This window comes from Sciurus vulgaris (assembly GCF_902686455.1).
Source record: "Sciurus vulgaris genome assembly, chromosome: 2".
Classification (NCBI taxonomy): Eukaryota; Metazoa; Chordata; class Mammalia; order Rodentia; family Sciuridae; genus Sciurus; species Sciurus vulgaris.
This window is the reverse complement of record NC_136462.1, coordinates 83,568,704-83,589,373: the sequence shown is the minus strand read 5'-3', so window position 1 is coordinate 83,589,373 and position 20,670 is coordinate 83,568,704. Positions and strand designations below refer to the sequence as shown.

The window sequence follows — 20,670 nt, the reverse complement described above, 5'->3', positions numbered from 1 at the left end:
TTTGGTTTCAGGGTGATACTGGCCTCATAGAATGAATTTCGAAGGGTTCCCTCCTTTCCTATTTCATGGAATAATTTGAGCAGTATTGGTGTTAATTCTTCTTTGAAGATCTAATAGAAGTTGTCTGAGAATCAATCTGGTCCTGGGCTTTTCTTGGTTGGTAGGCTTTTGATGGCATCTCCTATTTCCTTACTTGAAATTGATCTGTTTAAATTTTCTGTGTCTTCCTGAATCCATTTGGGTAGATCACATGTCTCTAGAAATTTGTCAATGTCTTCAAGATTTTCTATTTTATTGGAGTATGAATTTTTAAAATAGTTTCTAATTGTCTAATGTCCATTGTCATATTTCCTTTTTCACAAATTTTAGTAATTTGAGTTTTTTCTCTTTGTTAGCTTGGCTAATGGTTTATCAATTTTATTTGCTTTTTCAAAGAACGAACTTTTCATTTTGTCAGTTTTTTGAATTGTTTCTTTTGTTTTGATTTCAGTTCTGATTTTAATTATTTCCTGTCCTCTACAAATTTTGGTGTTGATCTGTTTTTCTTTTTCTAGGGATTTGAGATGTAATGTTAGGTCATTTATTCATTGATTTTCTGTTATTTTAATGAATAAGCTCAATGCAATGAACTTTTCTCTTAGCACTGCCTTCATAGGGTCCCAGAAACTTTGATATAACAGTCTTTTTACTTACCTCTAAGTATTTTTTTATTTCCTCCCTGATTTCTTCTGCTATACATGCATCATTCAATAGTGTGTTATTTCATGTCCAGGTGTTGGGGTAGCTCCTATTTTTTATTTTATCATTGATTTCTGGGTTCATTCCATTATGATCTGATAGAATGCAGGGTAGTATTTCTATTTTTTTGTATTTGCTAGGAGTTGCTTTGTGGCATAATATATGGTTTATTTTAGAGAAGGATCCATGTGCTGATGAGAAGAAAGTGTTATTCTCTCATTGATGGATGAAATGCTTTATATATGTCCATTAAATCTAAATTATTGATTGTGTTATTTAGTTCTATAGTGTCTTTGCTTAGTTTTTGTTTGGAAGATCTATCCAGTGGTGAGAGAGGTGTGTTAAAGTCAAGTAGTATTATTGTGTTATGATCTATTGGATTCTTGAAATTGAGAAGGGTTTGTTTGACATACATGGATGTGCCATTGCTTGGGGCATAAATATTTATGATATGTCTTGTTGATTTATGATTCCCTTAAGTTGTATGAAATGTCCTTCTTTATCCCTTCTGACTAACTCTGGCTTGAAGTTCACTTTATCTGATATAAGGATGGAAACTCCTGCTTGTTTATGCAGTCCATGTGAGTGATATGTTTTTTTCCCCAATGGTTCACCTTCAGTCTATGGATGTCTTTTCCTAGGAGGTGAGTCTCTTGAAGACAGAATATTTTTTTTAATCCAATCTGCCAGTCTGTGTCTTTTGGTTGATAAGTTTAGACCATTAACATTCAGGATTATTATTTAGATATGATTTGTATTTCTGGTCATTTTAGTGTATTTTTGCTTTTTTTATCTTGACTTAGTTTCTCCCTTTGCTGGTTTTAATTTCTTTTTCACTTCTTCCTCATGAAATATTTTGCTGAGAATATTCTATAGTGCAGGTTTTCTAGCTGTGAATTCTTTTAACTTTTATTTATCATGGAATGTTTTTATTTCTTCTTCAAATTTGAAGTTTAGTTTTGTTGGATATGAAATTCTCAGTTGGCATCCATTTTCTTTCAGAGCTTCATATTTATTATTCCAGGACCTCCTAGTGTTGAGGGTCTGGGTTGAAAAATTAGCTGAGATCCTAATTTGTGTCCCTCTATACATAATTTCATATTTTTCTCTCCAAGTCTTTCAAATTCTACCCTTGTTCTGTATGTTAGTCATTCTCATGACAATGTGCCTTGGTGTGGGTCTGCTGTAATTTTGTACATTTGGGGTCCTGTAAGCCTCTTGTAGTTGATTTTTCATTTTGTTCTTTAAATTTGGGAATTTTTCTGATATTACATCATTGAAAAGATTGTACAGTCCTTTGGTTTATGTCTCTGTTCTTCATCTATTCCAATAAATCTTAAATTTGGTCTTTTCATGTTATCTCATAATTCTTATAAGTTCTGCTCATGGTTTCTTACCATCTTATCTGTGTGCTCAACTTTATATTCAAGAGTATATATTTTGTCTTCATTGTCTGAGGTTCTGTCTTCTATGTGGTCTAGTCTATTGGTGATACTTTCCATTAAATTTTTAATTTGGTTTATTGTTTCCTTCATTTTGAGGATTTCTGCTTGATTCCTTTTTATAATCTCTACCTCTTTATTTAAGAGATCTTTCACTTCCTGTATTTTCTCTCTGATACCATCCTTTATTTTGAAGATCAGTTTAACTATGTACCTTCTAAACTCCTCTGACATTTCTTCTACTGAGTTGTCTATGGATTCTATTGTTGGAACACCTTGTTTTCTTTGGGGCACTTTATTCCCTTGTTTTTTCATGCTGTTTGCATGTCTTCCCATCTGGCAGTATGGATCTGAGTCAGTACAGTTTCTACCCTGTAGTCTTGGTGTGTCTCTGAAGACTTCCAGTACCTCACCATTTCCTGGTACTCAGGAGCCAGGTCTGATCCCTAGGAATCTTCAGCACCTGCACAGCAGAGCAACCCAGAACTCTGAAGCATGAGACTGAAGCCTAGAGCTGAACTCCTTCCCCTTTCCACTTAGCTTTTACTCCATCTCTCCCTGTGTCTACTCCACCTTGCTTTAATTCCATCATCCTGCACTCCACCTTCCTCCCTTGGTGGATGCTAAGAGCTCTAACTTTTTCATGGGACACTGATCATGATTTTTATCTGGCATTCTGCCTTTACTGTCTCCTGGTCTCTGCTCCCTTTCTAATATGCAAGCTTCTCATAATACGTCTTCCCAGTTTCTCATCATAGTGCCCATTGAAAGCTAGAATGTATGGGATTCCAGGTCCCTGTCAAGCATCCATAGAATTGCTTCTAATATCTGTGCTTCTCACTAAGTTATAGTTTTATTTATGGCCCTATATTTTTAGAGCCTTATAAATCAGTGTGGGTATTAGTGCTAGTCATCAACATTGCTTGTTTTTCCAGGTGCAAGTGTTCCAAGTTTCCACCTATTGGCACCTTTGTTATTTAACATGCTGACCATGTACTGCCAGTCAGGGAGAAAAACTTGGCTCAGCTGAGAACCAAATCAACCATCAAACTGTCATTTACGCTTTCTCCCAGCAGGCATTTTGCAAGCCAGCTGCCCAGTGTTTTCTCTCTGATTCTTTGGCTGCCTTCTCTTCCTTTTTTCAAAGAACACAGGCTTTACAGCTCTAATTTTCACCAGGTTCTTTGGTAACATTCTTGACTGTGCCAGACACAACCACTGTTTGGCAGAATATAGGTATCCAGGGCACCTCAGTGTTACTTTTTGTCGTGGCCCTATCAGGTAAGATCATAAACACAGCAATCATATGGATACCAAATAATTGGATTATTCACTTCAAAGAATGTTTGTTTTGATGAATTATTTAAAGAAGGATCTAGAGTGAGAATCACTGCTCTGAGAGGCCCAATTTTGTTTGATCCAGTTATTCTGTCATATCTTTCAAACAGATATCAGATATCTCCTGCTTCAGAATCACCTGATTTGTTCTTTCAAAGTCCCCGCCTGGAGAAGGGCACCAGGAATCTGAAATTTTAACACTCATTCAAAAGATTCTTGGACCCACCATGTATATGCATTAATACTTCCAGAACAACCATATATTTATGTTAGCTTTTGTAAGAAATCAGAGTATTCACAAAAGAGTAATTGATGTGGCTAATATCACTCTCACTTGAACTGATAAGCATTTCCCCAGGACAGAATAAATGTATGGTTCGTCAGTTAAACAGCCAGTATAACTGGGCATTTGAGGAATGGCAAAGAAACAGTTATCACAGGTGGTTTTGTTTGTTTTGACCTCTTTATCATGTCGGAGTTGTGTTTCTCAGCATAGACTTTTGTCAAAGGATATTTGCCCTGTAATTTGGATTTCCTGCTTCTAGGTGGCAGTGGCATCTCCCTTATATAAGAAGCATTTCAGCAAGTGCTTGTCTTAGGTAATGCTCCCTAGTACAGCTTTTTATTTTTTAAAGAATCAGTACTCTTCTGGAATTCGATAACCTTCCCCCTTTTCCTTGCACATGATCAACTTATTCCAACTGTTTCCTTCTGATTACTCCCTCTTGTGTTGACATAAACATGGTGCCAGCATGGCATCTGTACGCTGTAATTCTCTGCCCATGGCCGGGAGCACTTCTGCTTCCTAACTCACCTGGTGCTGCTGTGATGTTTTCCACAGGAGCCAGTTCTCCCATAGCAGCTCACTCAGCCCTAGAATGAGGCATCTGGATTGGAATGGCTTCATGCTGACAGCACCGCATTTTTGTGGTTGACTCCTCAGCCATCAGAAGGGGTCTTCTTTACCTCATTTTGACATCTTCTGGTTTCTCTCCCCAAAAAGATTTCTTTCAGCTTTAAATTTAAATTTTGTGCACCTTACAGTTTGCATATAACTGTTTCTGATGGTCAAAAGAAAACTTAAAGCTCAACCATTTTGTAAAGTTTCTATGTTGTTTTTTAAAGAAAGATCTTCTATCCTTTACCATAGCAAAATATTTTTTTAAAAAATAAGTAAGGTTTTATTGATTTTAATTTTATTCCACAATAATAGCTCTTATCACTACTTGCAAAGTTTCTTTCCTCAGAATGTTTAAAATCTGGATATACACCTTGAAAATCTACAAATGCATGTCTATGGTTGGAACTTATCGCATTAGGCTTGGAGCTGAATTGCATTTTAGAAGAGAATGTCTGAAAATTGATTTTAGAACTGTATGTAAATGGAATGATCTCACCCACTAGGAATCTAGATCTTATAAAGCTCTTGATCCCTCAAGTCCCAAAAACTTCATTTCATGGTCTTTACATTCCCAATGGCTGTTCCAATGTAGAGAAGTCTTCTGAGATAGTCAAGAATCTAACATGAAGTCCTTCCTTAACTTCAGATTCAAGTACAAAAGGTGGGAAAGAGGCAGCCTAATAAGATTAGAATTCTGCAAACTTGGAATAGGAATGGGAACTCTCCATTCAGGAATATTGATGCAGAATAGATCTGAAAATTGGATTTGAAATTCAAGGTTTAAGTATTCTAACAAAACAGGGGCAGGATTATAATTCACAATAAAGCGTTACATATTTCATGAATAACCAGAAGAGAGGAGCTCAGAGACTCCAAAAACAAAATAATGAGATGAAAACATTAATTATCCTGATGTGATCAGTATATATTATATACATATATTGAATATATCACAGGATATGTTGTATACATATATTGAAATAAGTACTATTATCACATGGTAAATTTATTTTTAAAAGTTGGAGATGAAACTGTTAACTCCTCTGACTCCATCACTGCATACTATAAACATGTCCCAAATTATTACACTGTATTCCACAAATGTGTACAATTTAAAATAAGAAATAATCTTAAAAAAAAAGATGAAATGTTTTTCCAAAAATTATGATTGGTGGGGAGGTATTTCAACCTTTTTGAGTCTGTTTCCTTATGTATAACTAATCTCTTCTATGAAAGTGTTTGGGCAAGGGTTAAATGTGAATTATATTTACAAAGCATTTACTGCAGTGCCTGGCATAGTTACATAGATTGGTACATAGATGTATTTGAAATGTATGTGTGTGAATATATACATGCATACATTCTAATTTCTGTACTGTCATGTATGTTTTATAGAATTCCTTGCATCTCAGTTGACCTCTTTCTAATGTGGTTGTAAAACCATTAACTCTTTTGTAGAAATACAGTGACTAGGTGGCAGCTTCAGATTAAGACTTTTGCTATGTAACTTTCATTATAAATTATCAACTTTCCAGAGGTGACAAATCTTTAAAAAGTACTACATAAAAACTTAAATGAAGTTGGGTTGGTATGGGGTATGCAGGTTAGTTTGGTTAATGACTGGTTCTGCCTTTGAAGTATAAACACAATGCAAATAATTATGTATGATCAATAATTGATTGGGAGCTCATAATGAGCTCATGTCTGCTGTAGGTGGATGAGATAATGTCTGTAAAGTACTTGAAGTTCTTGAAATAAGAGCTACACATCCATTTCTGAATATTCTGATGCTATCCCAAGAAATGTTGGTCTCATTGAATTCCACACTGAACTACATCAGACCTGTTTGGCCTGGAACATTTTCTAGAACAAAAAAGGGGCTTCTGCCTAGAAGAGTTTGGGAAGTCTCCTCATCCATGTCTTTGAGGGGGACTACATGGAGCTATCTTAGGGAAATGGTTATTAGTCCTGTTTGTAGCCATGTGATAAAATGGTACAAATACAGCACATGTAGATGCCAGACCACTGGGGACTGAGTCCAGCTCTGTCTGCTACAGTTCACATAGTGCCCCTGGAGAGAAAGATTTCTTTTGTCTACATTTTGAAACTAGAGCCATGAAAGTGAACACCACACATATTTGTTCCTGGACCAGATGGTCCCAAGCATGAATAAAGGGGATGGATTGGTCAATTTTCCATCATAACAAAATCCCTGAGACTAAGCACTTTATAAAGAAGTTTTATTGCTCACAGTTTCAGAGGTTAGAAGTCCAAAATTTGGCAGCCACTTCAATTCAGCCTCTGGGGAGGTCCTAATGGTGGAGGACTTCATAGCAGGAAGAGAGGGGAGATCATGTGGTGAGATAGGAAACCAGAGTGGGGAGGGACCTGTCTTGATCTTTTATAACAACTTGTTTGTGTGTGAACTGAGGTTCCAAGAGAACTATGTTAATCCCTTCCTAGGGCAGGGTCCTCAGTGACCTAAACCCCTTCCCACTAGGTTTCAGCTCTGGGAGGGTCCGTCACCTCTCAAATTCCCACCCTGGGGACCAAGTTTCCAACATATGAACCCCTGGGGGACAAACCACAGCCAAACCATGGCAGGAGATATTTGAGACACTTTTCTTTTTAATACAATGCATAAGTTTTAAGGATTGCCCCTGAGTAGAGCCATCTTTTTGATGGTTGTTAAAGGAACCCTGACTTTGTCCCCCTCCCTGTTCTGCTGTCTGATTATTTTTACCATCCTGTTAGCCATGCAGAAGCATGTTACTTTTAGTGTTCTGTCTTGTTTGCTTATCAAAATTTTGTCTTTAAAGTAATATAATGAACCGTGGCAGATTTTTTTTTTTAAAGTCTATTGAACACTGAAGAGTAATAAAATAAAGATGGAAGATCCAAAATATTCCAACATTCCAGTTTAAAGTTTGATTGCTACACAATCAATATGCTCACTGTTCCTGTCCCTATTTGCATGGAACCCCAGAGGAGAGCACGAGGCCTGCTCCAGTGTGTGACATAGCTTCAGACCTGTCTCTGATTGGATGTGTCCATAACATCTGTTGCCTAAGAACATCCCAGTAACTATCTTGACTCTCCATAACTGGGTCCATGAATGTGAGAGTCACTTCTCCCAGACCCAGCTCTCCTTGCTTAGTTCTAGTTTCTTTCACACAATCACTCCTTGTTCCCAGGTCATTGGCATTGGACATTATTTCAGTTTGCAAGCATGAACCCCTTGCAGTAAGGCTAATCCATAGATATCACCATCAGATACAGTAGTCTCCCCTTATCTTCTGGGAATATGTTCCAGAACTTCCAGTCACTTTCAGGAAGGCTAGTATAGAACTTTCTTATGTTTTTCTTATACATACCTACCTATGATAAAACTTAATTTATAAATTAGGCTCAGGGAGGATTAACAACAATAACTAATTATATAAACATGCTAAAACAAAAGGTATTTAAAACTTATGAATTGTTTATTTCTAGAATTTTTCATTTAATATTTTGAGACCACTGTTACCACAGGCAATGAAAATTGAGTAAAGTGAAACCGCAGAGAAGGGGGCACTACTCTCATAGCATAATAGCACAGTGACAGCATCTGTCTCGTGGCTCAGCCCTGGGAATAGAGTGGGAGATACAGGCAGAAAGATCAGTAAGGGGAGTTATCCAGTACTTTCTCCTTCCTTTGCTTACTCTTTCCCTCATTCACAATACCTTTGTACAAGTGATCTTTTCTTTGGAAAGTTGGGTAAAAAAGCAAAGGAAGGCAAGGATAGATAAGGCCCATAACTTAAAAATACTTCTCAATAAATGGAATTTTAAATGGAAAGGAAGAATTTATACAAGACAGAAAATGGAAAAAAAATGACTCTCCCATTTTAATCACTCATTAAACAAAATTTTGAATTCTTACCAAGTACAGGAACAACTTCTTGCCCTAGTAAGAGTATATACTGTTCATCCTTTCAGACCAACCTCCTGCCTGGGTGACTTTCTTAATCATGATTTCCCTGAAAGGGTTCCTATGGAACTTTACATACTAAACCCCTCCATTTAGCATTCAATATCCTTATTGGTGTCTATAAAACCTTAGGTAGAGGAGATATCTCTTCCAATCAGTAAAAAATATTCCGTGAGGATAGAAATCACATCTTACTTTTTCTATGTTCCTATAGCAGCTAGTACTGTATTGAATGTATATATTAGCTAAGTAATTACTGGCTGCATGATGGACATGAGAAAGGAAATAAAGGCTTGGGTTGGAACACTTACTGTTTTATGTACCAGAGATACAAAAAGCAGAATAGAGCACTGATTTTCCAAAGAACCCACAATCTCATGAAATGGACAGTTTGGTGCATCAAAAATTATGCAAACTAAGACTATGGTTTGCAGTATAATAGAGGTAACAGTTCTCCTCCTTGTAACCAACTCTGCACTTGGTTTCTCTGAAGGCTAGGGCCATGCTGAGTACCTATTGTGGGTGCTAAATAAAAGAATGTTAACTCTAGGAATGAGGCATTGAGTTCCCATGATCTTGGATGCAGCACATCTTAGAAAAATATGCTTTCATGTAGGCTATGGAGCACAGTGTACATATAAACCTTCCCTCGCACTATTTTTTACATAGTGGGGATAAATTAATACTAGTTCCTGGCTTACCCAGAGCCCTGGCATCCCAAGGTCTCCTGTAGGACACTTGAAAATGAAATGCATCTCTAGGCTGAGGATAGAGCTGGGGAGAGTGATGAGGAGCTGTTTCGGAACAGATGTCAACAGAGCCCTTTTCTTTGTGCAGAGAATCATTAAATATGAGGCCCCCCCTTCCAGGCAGAGTCACTGAGGCACTGGCTCCAGAGCACAGGGACAGTGAGTTGGCCTCCTGGGGGACTCTCCCAGATGCCAGCAAATGGGCTTTGATGGAAGAGTGGCCTTTGCTCATTCTTAGGGAGTGCAGAGGTAGGAGCTCAGGCTGCTTTGGAGTTTAATTAAGAATGGCACCTGGCATAGTAGGTCCAGTGGCTTTGGACTCCATTCATGTCGCAAGTTGCTAGTTGGATATTGTTTTTCTCCAGATATTCCTGTTGCCCTGTTCCCTTCCTTGTCACTGCCTACACATTGTTCTCTGTGCTATTAGAGTGTCATGGCCATATTCCCAAGTATAGAAAGTCCAGTCAGGGTCCATGTGCTAGAGGTGTAAAAACTAAACTGTTAGGAAACTGGAAAACAGTGCTCCCATTTGAGGTGTTTCCTCCCCATGCACACCATCCCCCTGTTTAAATGTACCTATTCTGTTCAGTAATGGAGTCATGACTACCTGGAGGGAAAGAGCAGATGCAATTATAGCCTGCCATGTGCCTGTGTTATCTTTCAGTGGTTCTTTATCAGAATGGGAGGTGGCAAAAAAGAGACCACCTGTCCCTTGTCCAAGCAACTAGACATAGGGAGAAAAGACTACTGACAACCAAATAGTCTCAGAGAAAGGATCTCCAATGCTTAGCGCTGAAGTTTTCTGACTTAAAGAGAATTGACTGAATTGGTTTATGGTAAATGAAGACACAGATGTTAAGATCATCCCATTGATTAGCCCAAAAGCACCTTTATAGTACTATCTTAACTGCAGTTATTCCTAAATGGATGAATCTCCAAATCACATGTTATTATAAAGTGAAGGAGGAAGAAAGAATCAGACTCTGGCTTGTATGCTTCCTATTCTGGGGACATGAAATCCAGGCAGGCTAAGAGTAGTAGAAAATCCTGTGTAAAATCTCTTGAGTTGGCCTCATATTTTGGGAGACTTAGGTTGGATAATGCTTATTTGCAGCATAAGGTTTAGGGATATGCTCCATCATATAATTGTATACTACTCCTAATGATGTTGTATGTACGCAAAAACACTTCCTGGGTGGGAGGCTGTGTCCGTATCACCAGCTGCTTGCTCACTCAAGTCCCATACAAATGAGTTAATTACCTGCTGCAAGAACAGACTTTGCAAACAAAGCAGAATACACACAAAACAAAACTGTGCTCCTCCTTGTGTTACAGTCTCTTGTTGATTGAATTATTTGGATAAAGCGAATTGGGGGAATTTCCTTAATGTCAAAATTCTAGGGAGACTATTTTTAGGGCTCCTAACCAAAGAGACCATGAGTAAAATAGTACTTAAGTAGAAAAGTACTCACATTAGTCCTTAGTAGGTAAGTACTAGAAAATGTAAGTTAACAGTAGCCTTTACAATAGGATTACCTTTTTGGCTTCATACTTTAATAAAGGGGTCTTAAAACTTTAATGAAGGAGTATTGCAGGCAGGTTCAGCAGGGGTACACCATGTTATTTTTAAGAACATTGAGGTTGGGAAGGTATGAAGAATGTACAAACACTTGAAAGTTAAAGGGAACTTAAAGATGGAAAATTCCATAATCTTTATTTTAAAAATGAAAAGCCTAGTCAGAAAAGTTATCTGAGTCTCAGTAGCAGGCTAGCTTTAGCTTTTAAATTGGAGCTCCATGGAAACAGCTCTACCTGTCTTGAAGTGTTAGGAATGGCTGTCAGTGACTTCTGGCCACATTCCTTATTCCTGCTATTCTCTAGTGCCAACATTTCTGCCCATGATATAGTGTGCCAGATGATCGTATGTTGTGTTCTCAGGAAAGGTGGTATATTGTGAACAGTGAATTCCCAAGGAACAATGATTTGGGGTTTTTTGTTTGTTTGTTTGTTTGGTTTTTTGTTGTTGTTGTTTGTATCTTTCTCATTATCAAGCATGGCATTTTACTTAAGTATAATGCTTAAATATTTACTGATATACAGTGTTCTAGTCATGAAAAAAGTTTATAACATTTTTATTAGCAGGAGCAGTGTTAAGTACATGAACTTTGGAGATAGGCTGCCTGGATGTCAATCTGACTCGGCCAGGTACACTATCTGGACATAAATTCTCTATGCCTTTGTTTCCTTGTCATAAACTGGAATATGAAGAGTCCCTATCTTGATGGGTGGTTATAAGGATCAAAGGAGTTAATTTTTGCAGAACATTTACAGCAGTGCCTGGCACGGAGGAAGTGCTCACTCAGAGTTAACTGTTCAGTGTTCAGAGAAGGTGTCTTTAACCATCGTCGAGAAATGTTCCAGAGCAGGCACAGCTGTCATGCCAGTAACTGATCACCGTCAACTGATCCTAGTACGTTAGCGTGGTTGCTGTAGAGTCACCCGTGCTTATCTGGACATTTACTTGTTCAGAGCTCTATTTATACAGCTCGTGACCCCCTCTACTACCACTTTTTATGCTGTGCCATCCAGGTAGATTCCCCATTTTGGCAACTGTGATCTAGAGTCACATTCTGATCCATTATACTGCCCTCTTACAAACTACTGTGGATGAGATTGCAGGGACTTTCTTCCTTTGGTCCCACTCAGACATGCTTGTAGAGGAGCCTAGCCTCATGACCCTTCTTCAGGGCCATGTGGGTATTCTCCCAAACACACCACCAGCCTTCGCTCAAGCTGGTGCTGACCGCTTGGCCACTGTCTCCTTGAAACTTGGGGCTTTTCTTCTCATCCTATGGAATCTAGCTTAAAACCCGTCTTAACCTGAATAAGGGAAAGCCATCTTTTTTTTTTTTTTTTCAAAAAAATTAATTTGTTCCAATTAGTTATACATGACAGTAGAATGCATTTTGACACATATATTTAGGAGTATAATTTCTCATTCTTCTGGTTGTACATGATGCAGAATTACACAGCTGGTGTAATCATATGTGTACATACAGTAATAATGTCCAATTCATTCCACCATGCCTCCTCCCCTCCCTTCACTCCCCTCTGCCTAATCCAAAGTTCCTCCATTCTTCCCTAACCCCTCACCCCATTGAGTGTGTGATAGCATCTACATGTCAGAGAAAACATATGGACTGGTTTTGGGGTATTGCCTTATTTCACTTAGCATGATATTCTCCAGCTCCATTCATTTACCTACAAATGCCATCATTTCATTTTTATTTAAGGCTGAGTAATATTTCATTGTGTATATATACCACATTTTATTTATCCATTCATCTGCTGAAGGACATCTAGGTTGGTTCTATAGTTTAGCTATTGTGAGTTGAACTACTATAAACATTGATGTGGCTGCACACTGTAATATACTGATTTTAAGTCCTTTGGGTATAAACCAAGAAGTGGGATTACTGGATCAAATTGTGGTTCCATTCCAAGTTTTCTGAGGAATCTCCATACTGCTTTCCAGACTGGTTGCACCAATTTGCATTCCCATTAGTAATGTATGAGTGAACCTTTTTCGCCACATCCTTGCCTACATTTATTATTGTTGTATTCTTGATAATTGCCATTCTGACTAGAGTGAAATGAAATCTTAGAGTAGTTTTGATTTGCATTTCTCTAATTGCTAGAGTGTTTGAACTTTTTTTCATATATTTGTTGATTGTATTTCTTCTGTGAAGTTTCTGTTTGGTTCCTTAGCCCATTTATTGATTGGGTTATAGGTTTTTTTGAAGTTTTCTTTTTAGTTATAGAATATAGTTGGAGAATAGTGCTCTGAGGTGCATGTGATAAAGATTTCTCCCATTCTGTAGGCCCTTTCTTTACATTATTAATTGTTTGCTTTGCCAAGAAGAAGCTTTTTAGTTTGAATCCATCCCATTTATTGATTCTTTATTTTACTTCTTATGCTTTAAGAGTCTTGTTAAGGAAGTCAGTTCCTAAGCTGACATGGGGAAGATTTGGGTCTACTTTTTCTTCTATTAAGCACAGGGTCGCTGATCTAATGCCTAAGTCTTTGATTCACTTTGAGTTTTATGCAGGGTGAGAGACAGAGAGAGAGAGGTTTGATTCTTTTTGCTATATATGGATTTCCAATTTTCACTTTTTGTTGAAGAGGCTATCTTTTCTCCAATTAATGTTTTTGGTGCCTTTTTCTAGTTTGAGATCATTGTATTCATGTGGGTTTGTCTCTGTGTCTTCTATTCTCTGCCATTGGTCTACAAGTCTGTTTTGGTGCCAATACCATGCCATTTTGTTTCTATGGCTCTGTAGTATAGTTTAAGGTCTGGTATTGTGATACCTCTTGCTTCAGTCTTCTTGCTAAGGATTGCTTTGGAAAGCTATCATTTTATATCCATTCAATTGTCATTTTGATTTGTAGGCTCTATGCTTTTGAGATATGATTAAGTGATCCCTGACTGATACAAATAGGTATCCTCACTCTGGTTTTATTTCCACAGTATATTCCTCCAGATCTCTGCGTCTGCAATTTTGTGCTGGAACAGTCCCTCTCTGTCAGAGCCCTGCAGGAAATGCTTGCCAACACAGGTGAAAATGGCGGTGAAGGGGTGAGTACCTGAATTATACCCTTGGTTGGGATTGGGACTCACTGCAGTCTAAATATAGGTTAAACATTTCATTCCTCCAGTTTGGAGCTAGGAAACCTTAGGAAACTTTGAGATGATTCATATGGAGATAGTAAATCTTTGTCCCTGAGTTTAAATCCCTGAGTTTAAGTTCCTCATATTCAGTAATCCTAATCCTACTTCCTTAAGATTACCTGACTTCCCTCAGAAGATAGAAGAGCCAGCAATAATGCTGCCTGAGCAGAACACAAGACTCTGAACCTACTCCCTCTCCTCCCCAGAATCCACCAAGGAATGTGGAGAAGCTGAGGGAGACTTGATTGAGGGTGCCTATGAGGAAGGGTTTTTTAATGGGAAAATATCCCTGGAGATATATTACTGTTCTGATGGAGCAAAACTAGGCTACAAGAAGTTCAAAGAGGATTTTCTATAGAATCCAGTCTTTGATGTGTGCCCAGGACTCAGTGGCTTCACTGCTTCCTAACAGTCAGAAAATGGTCCTTAAGTGTTTGACTGAGAGACAGTGCTCCATATCTATCATTTCAGAAGATCTACTGGCAAGACTTTGGCCAGATATTTCAGAATAAGTTTTGATTCCTCTATTCCCTAATGACTCACATTTATTTGTATCTACTCATCAAATACTTTAATTCTACAGCCTGGATATCTCAAATCTCCTTCTTCCAACTATGCTCCACCCTCCCCACTTTTCCACACTCCATCCTCTATATTCTACAATATTGCAATAGCCCACTAATTGCTTTGATTCCTTCTGTACTGACCCCACCTCAGATTTTCACTCAGCAGTCAGGTTTGCAGTTCTAAAATGCAAAACCAATCATTACACTTCCCCTGTTAAAAATTCTTTGCCCATTACCTTGAGATAAAGTCCAAATTCCTTAAGACTACTTACTGTCCTTTATGGTTTGATGAGTCCTATTCACCTGTCTGCCCAATCTCTTACCACATCCCACCAAGCACTTCCAACCAGTAGAGTTCCTTTCACTGCCTCAAACATGCAGATCTTTTTTGGCCTCTGATCCTGCTCATCAGCTGTTTCCTTCACATGGAACAGCTTTCCTCCTCCTCTCTCTTTCCCCTTATGTAATCCTTCTGTATCCTTCAAGGAACCAGTTAAGGTACTAGATCAGCTGAGAAACCTCCACTGACCCGGTAAGTCTGTTGTGTGGGCAACACTAAGTACATCCTCTGTCAGTTCTTAACACTGCTCAGTAATTGCAAATCTTATTTTCTTTCTCCTCTTCTGGAGAGGACCCTGCCTGTGGGTAGGAACCATTTTCAGCTACCAAGTAACACAGTTTATCATTACTTGCCTCGCATGAACTCATAATAGAAATGTCTCCTTTGTAGTACAAGAGACAGTGACCACAGAATCAATTAAAGCAATGTTTATATTTTGGTCATTTTCCAGTTCTTAATGTGATCTTAGGCAAGTCTTCTAATCTTTTTGGACCACAGTGTTCTCACCTATAAAATTAAAATGTTTAATTAGATCTCTGGGATCCTAAACACCAAGGGTTTGTGGTTCTTCACTCTTTTGATTTACAACAATGTGCTTTAGTCAGTCTCCTGAGAATAGCTTTTCTTTTTTACCTGGAGCATTAATACTGTGAGATTTTTGTTCATTTACTATTGAGTTTACTTCACCCTTCCTGGCATTGACCTTAGCACTTCATGTTTTCACACACCCTCAAATATTTTCAGTTTAGTGAGACAACAGTTTTTTGTTGTTTATCCTTTATTCAAGACATCACATATGAGAATCTTTGATAAGGAAGATCTGATTGATGTTTAAATATTATCACTTTTGGTATCAAATAAGGTCTGGTAGACCCAACCTACTTATGACCTTAGCCTAGAAATTGTGAAGATAGATGCTATGCTAACTGGAAAATTATCCCGTGGATATTGCCTTATCCTATTTGGTTCAAAAATTGTATTTCAAAGGATTCCTTTTCTCTATCCTGTAGTTTGAGTGTTTCAGAGAGTTCTATAGATGAGAAAGCAAACAAAAGTTCTTGTTCTCCTTTGTTGCCAAAAATTTAAATAATAGTCTTAACTTGGCTTCCCTTACACAGAAGTAAGCAATAACTCATTTCCCATATATAGAAAGAGCAACTTAATGGAAATTGAACTCTTAACTTTAGAACATATGAATAAGACCTACCTTAATCTCCAGCCACATTATAGTGGAAGTTTATTCAATATAACTTTGTATTTCAAGGAATTAGATAATTTACAAGGCTTAGATTCCAGTACACTAAATATTATTGAAAACTCATATCCAAAATAAATGTTCAATAAAAATTTTATTAAATATCCACTGGGTAATAATCACTATAGTATGTCAAACTCTGAAATTATCCATGTTACTGCCTCTTTGTGCGATTTACCAAAGAGAGGAGATATCTGCTAGTTATTTCTTATTCTGACATGTTTATTACCATTATTCACTGAGAGGGGAATGATACTCTCAAAATTATTATTTTACATTCCATTAGAAGTTCCACAAAGTAGTTACCAGACAAAAGCTTCAGGTACTAGAACGTCTTGGACTCCTCTCAGAATTCCATCTGGATTCTCCGTCTTTAGTATGAGAAGTGCTATTTTTATATAATCTCTTGTGTCTGATCAGTTTGCTATCTGGAGTGACTACTGTGCATATTTACTATTAGTACTTAACTGGGTTTTAAAAAAATAATATTCAGCAGGGAAGAAAAAGTGAAAAAGAGGGAAGATAGAGAGGGAAGTGAGTTAACAGGAAAGACCATAATGATTCTCTGGAGAGCCGGAGGATGTGTGAGCGGAATGATGCCTCCTTTGCATACCATTCTGTTCTGTTTGGAAATAGCCATTTACTGCTTTTAAATAAGTATTACTTTCACTAATGATCATGACTGCCACCAAATGGGAAGCTTTGAGGAGTGCAATATTTTTTACTTCTGGTCATAAATTAGCCCTTGTGTGGTGCGTCTGTTCACTGCTGTGTAGCAACGGAATGTTTTTAAAAATGACTTCAGTTGTTTATTCATTCACGGAAGTCTTTTCAAGGATTTATGATTCTGCAGCAATTTCCCTTGCTAACAAAGAAAACAAAGGTGCTCAACCAAATTTAACAGCAGAGTTTTGTGTTTTATTTTATTATTGAAATGTCCTTAACTCCAGTCAGGAACACATGGGAGCTGGCTTTATGTTGAAAGGAGAATAAATGAGAAGGAGGACCTAGGAACAAAGAGGATTTGGTGCTTCTCAGAGCCTGCCTACCTAAGCTCATCCTTGGATCACTTTACCTCTGCTCTAAGCCTGTCTTATTTTCTCCTAGGGTTGATTACCAGGGGATAGATGCTTGGCACTGTGGCCAATTTCATGACTGGTGTTGACAGGAGAATCCCTGCATATGAATATTAAAGTATTGTCACATTTTCAGTTGACTGGCTCTATGGTACATGTATGAAAATGTCTATTAAGTTACCTTTTCCCTCTAAACCCTCATTCACTGTTCTTGTGGAAATAACTCTAAAGTTAGAGTAAACAGCATTCATGGTGGGAAAAGCTCTCCTTGGAGTCAGGCAGATATTTTCAGTCTAGCCTATGGAAGACCAGGTGACCTGTGGTGCAAGTTATTTCCCCTATCTTACCTCACCTCCCACATCTTCAAAATGCAAGCTACTTCATAGAATTGGGTGAGAATTAAATGATATCATTGCCTACAACTGCCTGTGAATATGGGTTTCTCTCTTTCTCTCTGGTCTACTTCATCCTGTCACAAGATCCTTCAGGAATATTCAAACTGCCTTCAAGGAGAGAGGGTCCTGGTCTGCATGACCAGGTGCATATTAAACCTAGGGCTACATAACTCCCAATGGATTTTGACGTGAGCTAGCATAATACTTCCAGAAATGAAAGGCCTGATTAACACCATTTCTGATTATACTCCTTCTGATGAGGACTGTGGTTCTAAAAGTTGACTTCATCAATGTCAGACCTTTAAAACTGACATAAGAGATAAAATATACATATAAAATGAACTAGTGCTGTGGTTGCAATGTGAATGTTATATTTTATCTATATCCATACTTGACTTTAGGGGCTAAAATATCTGGTATGCTAATATACACTCAGTCTTCTAACCTTGATTGAAAAATGTGACCTGGAAAGATATTATTTCTATAAGAACCTTTATCATAAATGTCCTCACTGAGAGATTCTTCTTTATATCCCTGTATTAGTTGTATAATAGCCATTATCTCTAAAGCGAGTTTCAGATTCATTTGTCCTTGTCTTTGGAGTGGGAAATGCTACACACAGTGCAGTTGCCAGAGAAATGCTCAGATATGATGTGGCACATTTGTCGTGTATTCCTGCTTCCTGAGGATGACATACTGGTGCCTGTCAAGAGGCTGGGGTTGACACCTGCTATCATGTGAACTCAAAATAGCCAATGAAGCATAAACATACATTCATATTTTAATAAAGGTACTTAAGGTACATGTCATGAGATAAACTGCAATAAATTCTTACCTCACAACCAAGTTCAGGACATTTATCCATCTTGTGAAGTCACAGAAAATTGAGTGACAGGTGGGAACATCATTTTAAAAAAGAATCTGCCAAAGGTGCTTCTATTCTGATGATGCTCAATGATGAACAACAAATTAAAACAGATGTTGATGAGAGGAATTACAAACCCTCTTGCTTGAAGTCTGAACTCTGTCCAGACTTAGATATCTTGCGCAAACGTCCCTGGAAAGAGGAAGGCAACAGAATCTTTGCCTCTTTCTTTCTGGTGGGATAAAAATAACATTCAGACATTGTATGCTGCATGTTTGTTGTTTAATCTATGGCTTGTAGTCTACGCCAACTACAAACAAATTCTTGGTGAGAATGCTCTTACGAGTAAAAACTCATCCAAACTTTCTCTTTAAAACTTGCTCTGTTGGTATTCACCTTTAGATTTACTCATGGGAGTACCCTGTTTTGGTGACAAATCGGGGAAATAGGTTTCGGTTTGATCCTAATATTGCCACCGACTGGAAATGTAACCCCAAGCACATCTCATACAGACTGTGGACTTTGGTTTCACCATCTCTAAAAAAGAACATCACTTAAGTGCACAAGTTCTTTGTCCTGGGCTGTGATGATTGTAGCACACCGAGTTAGAATGGGAATGTGTCTCTACCTCACTTTCTCTGGTGCTCACAGGGTGTACTCCATCACTCAATGGCAGTGAAAATGTTGACCTGTTCGTTTTAGCCATGGTGCTTGAGACCTCAGTTCCCACCTATTTAGGTAGAATGAGTCAATGTGTTTGTTATTTTCTGTTTTTCTGTGGACAAAAAGAATATTCCATAGTCATCTGGGACAGCAGACCTACAGCACAAGGTGTTGGTTATATAATTTTAATTTTTTTTTGAGGCCTGATTCCTCTTTTCTTATGGAAGAAAAGGTATTCTGTAGTCTCAATAGCATTTCTTTTCTCAAAGAGCCAGCCACTATTTTGGAGAAATCAAATATTATAAATGAAAGTCTTCCTAAAAACTAAGATTTCAATGTTTTTCTCCCCACAGAACAAATTGTTATTAAACATATCTTTTCTCTCTGCCCTTTCCTTTCTTCTCCTTATTGTTTTATACCAAGTTTTGCTATGATTTTAGGATTTTATGCTGATAAAATGGATTTTAATATTTCCTTGATAAGCTAATATTTAGGAATATGTGTGCAAATAACTCATATTTCATTTTTTGGACTTGCCTTTTGATGACACGATTTTTAGTTAAAATATGTCATCTTGGAGATCTATCTCGGTGGTAAAAAAAAAACACCTTCTTTGACATTAAAAAAAATAATAATAAAAATAAAGAAAGAAAACCCAATTGATTGATTAGAGTATTTCTAAGAAAAGGATGTTCCAAATTGTCTTATTTTGCTCTGATTTTCTAATATAATTCTGAAAATAAACTGTAGTCAAATTTAGGCTAAAGCGCATTGCTTGCTTATAGTTTCTTGATGACCTCAGCATTGTACTAAGAAAAAAGAAGTAAAGACCAACTTCTACCTCTAATGCCACTGCTAACTTCTAGCTATGTAAAAGATTTGCCAGGTAGGAAATCCACTTCCTTGACTGGCAATGTGTTCTTTCTCTATAGTAAACATCCGTAGATACCTCAAATAAGTTGAAAACTTTCAGCAAGACCTGTGCACACTAAAATATCCACTTACTGTTTTGTTTTTGATTTCGCTAGCTCAGTGACCTCTCGGAATGGGTATGTCTTTCACTCATTTAATATACCTGTACTTTTGCATGGAAAACTGACTCCAGCTGTTTTTGTAGTGAGCCATGCCTTTCACTTGTGAGTGTTCAGGGCATTTCCATTCTTTGTGCCTCTGCAATTTTTGAAAAGACACTACTGCACCCCACATTGGATCTTGTGGAATTAGAGGTGGCTGCACACTTAGAAATTCCTTGCCAGGCAGCTTGTTTTGCCACCGTTCAGCAATTAGGAGAATAGCTTGCCTGAGGACTCATTCTATTTTCCTTTAAGACTTTGAAAGTTATTTTCAAAGTCTGTTTTACTTCTGGTGTGGTCTAGATGACCTGTGGTTGTAGGTTTCCACTTGGTAAGAGGACAGAAGTGTGCAGCCTTGCCTTGCTCCAAGCTTCTTGATGCTTCAGACCCCAACCAGTACTATTATGCAACTCCAGCCCTGCTCTTCCGCAGGGCTGGAATTCATAATAAAAATGGAAAAAGCTAGTTTGATAGTTTTCGTTTCTCATGCAGTATCCCCAGAGTGAACCAGCAGAACAATCGAACGTTAATGTCCACAATTAAGAGCAAGCATGAAGGTTAACTAGCTT

General features: G+C 37.8%; 1 protein-coding gene across 1 annotated transcript in view; it reads left to right on the top strand.

Moving 5' to 3' along the window:
* The window catches only part of RYR3 (ryanodine receptor 3), a 506,360-nt gene that overhangs the window by 169,492 nt on the left and 316,198 nt on the right, over nt 1-20,670 (top strand). Inside the window, 1 exon segment of the mRNA XM_079126345.1 lies at nt 13,668-13,775. Within this exon segment, the coding sequence (XP_078982471.1) occupies nt 13,668-13,775 (108 nt within the window).